The sequence below is a fragment of the Triticum urartu genome, chromosome 6A (assembly GCF_056163025.1).
Source record: "Triticum urartu cultivar PI428250 chromosome 6A, HENAU_Tu73, whole genome shotgun sequence".
Classification (NCBI taxonomy): domain Eukaryota; kingdom Viridiplantae; phylum Streptophyta; class Magnoliopsida; order Poales; family Poaceae; genus Triticum; species Triticum urartu.
Genome location: NC_141878.1, coordinates 306,083,197 through 306,087,645, shown reverse-complemented (window position 1 = coordinate 306,087,645; position 4,449 = coordinate 306,083,197). Strand labels below are relative to the sequence as shown.

The 4,449-nt window shown below is 47.1% G+C and overlaps 1 protein-coding gene across 1 annotated transcript; it reads left to right on the top strand.

The window, feature by feature from the left end:
- Positions 1-2,439: 2,439 nt before the first annotated feature.
- Positions 2,440-2,748, top strand: LOC147965089 (ethylene-responsive transcription factor ERF098-like). Its single transcript, XM_087530284.1, has one exon. It carries the CDS (start codon positions 2,440-2,442, stop codon positions 2,746-2,748), a length of 309 nt encoding a protein of 102 aa, XP_087386410.1.
- Positions 2,749-4,449: the final 1,701 nt, after the last annotated feature.

Genomic DNA, 4,449 nt, shown 5'->3' with positions numbered 1-4,449 from the left:
CGGGAAGGTTACCGGAACCCCCCGGGAGCTAAATGGGCCATGATGGGCCTTAGTGGAAAAGAGAAGAGGCAGCCCTACATGGGCTTCGTGCCTCCCCCTTCCCCTAGTCCTATTAGGACTAGGAGAGGTGGCCGGCCCCCCCTCTCTCTCTTTTCCCCCTCCGTGAATCCTATTCCAACTAGGATTGGGGGGGGGGAATCCTACTCCTAGAGGGAGTAGGACTCTCCTAGCGCGCCACACCTTGGCCGGCCAGCCTCCCCCCTCTAGTCCTTTATATACTGAGGCAGAGGCACCCTAGAACACACACGTTGATCCATGTGATCTATTCCTTAGCCGTGTGCGGTGCCCCAGCCACCATATTCCTCGATAATACTGTAGCGGAGTTTAGGCGAAGCCCTGCTGCTGTAGTGCATCAAGATCGTCACCACGCCGTCGTGCTGACGGAACTCTTCCCCGACACTTTGCTGGATCGGAGTCCGGGAATCATCATCGAGCTGAACGTGTGCTCGAACTCGGAGGTGCCATAGTTTTGGTGCTTGATCGGTTGGATCGTGAAGACGTACGACTACTTCCTCTACGTTGTGTCAACGCTTCCGCAGTCGGTCTGCGAGGGTACGTAGACAACACTCTCCCCTCTCGTTGCTTTGCATCACCATGATCTTGCGTGTGCGTAGGAAATTTTTTGAAATTACTACGAAACCCAACATATACATCTTGGAATTCAACAATGATTGTAACTATTGAACTATATAGACCATTACATTCGAAGTCAGTAGCCTAATATATTTATTTCACAATTGCAACACATGATTAATTCACTACACACTAAGAAAAAAAATGTGTACTCCCTCTGTTTTTATTTAAGTCTGCATATTAGCATTGGTCAAAGTCAAGTTTTGTAAACTCTTAGAAAGTTTATAACAAAAAATATAAACATATACAATAACAAATAAATACCATTAGATTCATTATTGAATGTACTTTCACATCATACATATTGTTACGGTAAATGTTTATATTTTTCTATAAACTTGGTCAAACTTTAGGAAGCTTGACTTCAGTCAAACTTAATATGCAGAGTTAATAAAATCAGACAACATGCTAGTTGCTTAGCCCAATCACCCAAGACGCCACACGAGGAGTTCAGTGTCACAAATTTTTGAGGCCGGCGGGAAAATCTCCCGCAACCCTGATTCGAGCCGTGCGAAGTTACCATCATAGCCTTCGGAAACAGGTCTACGGATGACGCTTGGTAGGGGGCTGTTTTCGTAACGTCAGGTTCACCCTACCCAGCCAACCCCATCCTGGCACCCAGAGTAGTACACCTGAATACTCCCCATTTTGTATCACCACAGCAAAATATACTTCTCCACGGCACCGCAGCCTTCGTGCTCCTCCCCTTCTCCATGGGTGCACGCGTCCACCGCAGCGCAACCGCCTCATCGACGACCTCATACACTACATTGGAGCCGGTCCACCATCGTTGTCGTACATGGAGCCTCTTCCCCGGCACCGTCTTCCACGGTCTCTGATCTGCTTCCCGGAAGCCGAAGCCAAGCGCAGAAGCACCACCGTCATGGACAATGAACTGACTCCTGTTGTCGACCATGATGCACAGAGGCCGCAACGACCATCGTTCTCCTCCCCGATTGGTAATGTGTGTATTGAATCACTTAGCAGTACATGTGCAGTTCCAATTTTGTTCATGCCTACCCTTCAAATTTCCTGGTTGCTATTGTTCCTGTAAAACTAATTGGTTATAGCCTCCATTGTCCAACAAAATATCAGCTTGTAATTGTGCGTCGCTCCTGTATCACAACCAGTAGTGTGGCAAATAATGGAAAGTTTTTTAGAACTAGCAAGATGCCCATGCATTGCACGGAACATCAAGAGGCATTTGTATGAGTAGTTTATCTTGTAGGAGAAAAGGATGAATGAGGGAAGGCCTTATTTGCAAATCTAGAGAGGGGTGTGGGTATCTTTCATCAAAATTGCCACAGTTTCCTTCCTATCCGTCAGATATAAATGGAACGGCCTATATTGCAGGATGGCAGGCACACCATCATCACCACCTCTGTGTTTTTAAAGAAAAAAACAGTAGAGAGTAGAGAAGTAGAGATAAATATTAAATATAAAATAAATATAACAGTAGAGAAGAGAGTAGAGATAAATATAAAATAAATATAACAATAGGGAAGAGAGTAGAGATAGCAGGGACGTTGAGAAAGGATCGTGCGCACACGGGAAAAAGCGGTCGGGCATGCTCTAGTTTTGGCGTGCGGCGTTCGGCGCGCTTTATATAATCCCACGCCCTCCCACCGCTCTATGCCTTGCCACCGCTCACTCCCCGCTCTGTGCCTCTCCACCGCTCTCTCCTCGCTCCGCGCCTTGCCACCGCTCTCTCCCCGCACTTTCTCGCCTCGCCGCTGTCGTGCCACCATGGCGCCGTGTCGCTCGGAAACTTGGGGATACCGTAGCGTCCGCGCGCGCCCCTCTAGTGGCTTCTCCGCCGAGATCCGGTTCTGCGGGATGTGCCTCGGCCTCAGCAATTTCGACACCGCCAACAAGGCCGCCCGTGCGTATGACGCGGCGACGTGGCACCTCCGGTGGCCTCATAGAACATTGAACTTCCCCAATGTGCCGATGCGGGAGCGGGCACAGGAGCTCGCGCCTCTGCCGTGGCTTATCACCGATGAGGATCTTCACGACAACCGGAGGCGGGAGCACCGGCATTGCCGAGATGGATGAGGAAGCCATGGCGCTGTGGTGCCAACGCTTCCCGCGGGACATCATCAACGAGCGCGAGTTCTATGCGCAAAGGAGGGCGGAGAGGGAGAAGAGGAGGGCAGAGCGAGTGACTTATCATGAGGACAAGGTACGCGAAAAGCGGATGCTCAATTCAGCATGACGCTAGGAGCAGCGTCGCCCTGGGAATCCGACGATGATCGGTATCTTCACGCTTACATTGAGACGTCGGAGGAGGACATCACCGAGGAGGAGTCGGACGATGAGGAGTAGTTGAACTATATTTTTTACTATCTATGCTATATCTATGCTGAGAACTATCTCTCTCTACTTGTTGATCTCAGCACTGTAAATGCTTTTTTAAAGCGCCGCGCGTTGCGCTTCTGTTGGAGATGCTCTGACATGGCAGACGAGTGCCTTAATGTTGCCCACAAGATGCGTGAGTATTACTAGTATATTTTTCTTGCCATGTTGAGATTTTAAAACCACGAGTGCGAACATGCAGAGGAGCAATGAAGACCAAACACGGGATATTGGGGACATCTTCATGGAGCATGGCAAGTTAAAGAGGAGCTGCACCGAACCTATAAAATGAGATTTGGTAAGTAACACCCTTTCAATTACTTACATTTAGCCTCATGTTCTTCGATGTGTATCTGTTGTAGTTTTTGTTTCTTTTAACCCCTTTCCGCGACGACATTCGGAACCGCCGCCAAGTGAGTGTGGGCGATAGGGGGGGTCCTTCCCACACAACCCAGAAACCATTGGGGATATGTCCTCCTGGCACACACACTCAGCAAAATGAGGTCGTGTGCGACCGGTGAGCACTCAAATACAGAAATACGTAAAGTAGTGCTAAAAAATACAATTATAAATGTGAAATCATTTCCGGCCATAAGTACATGCCACACAGTCAGTCACCAATAAACGTTTCCATTCATATATACATCCCATACAGTCACTACAAGGAAAACGTTTGCGCAAGGTGGCGTAACGCAAACAGTTTTGAAGAGAATGTCATGTGTGATTGTTCATTGATCCAACACGGCTTATTCCTAGAAACTGTGTGTGTTGCCTGAGGTCATCGCCCACGGTGTTTTCTCATTAACCGTTTGCAATAGGAAAACCCAATTAGCAAGCTAATCGGCCAATTAGCGGGCTAATTGCCCTATTATTAATAATCCATTTACTAATCTAATTGACATTCATATTAAGTACATAATATATTCCATTTCCATATTAAGGAAGTAGGATTTCATAATTGAAATACATTGGAGTACAACATGATATAGGTTCAGCACTCAGCTACCCCATTACACAACTACACCAGCAGCAAGTTTCACATGCAACATCTAGAACCTTTCGAAATTAGCATCATAGACAATACATAGAGAGATGCATCTCATCTGGAAAACTGTTGAAGCAGAAGGTGAATATTGAACCTTCATTCATGTTGAAGGTCTTTGCAACTTTAGGCCAGTGCATGTGGATGATTGACCGTCCATCCTACGACTTCTTCAGGAACACTTCAATTTTGAACCATGGGTGTTGTATGATAACTTTCCTCTCCTATAGACCACAGAGGTGGTTTGAGAGGTAATCATCAGTGAACACTGAAAACAAGGATGTGCATAAATATCTTCTCTATATTGGAAACGGGGCAAAGGAATAAGAAAAGGCAAGGTGTAATAGTTAGTACCATCT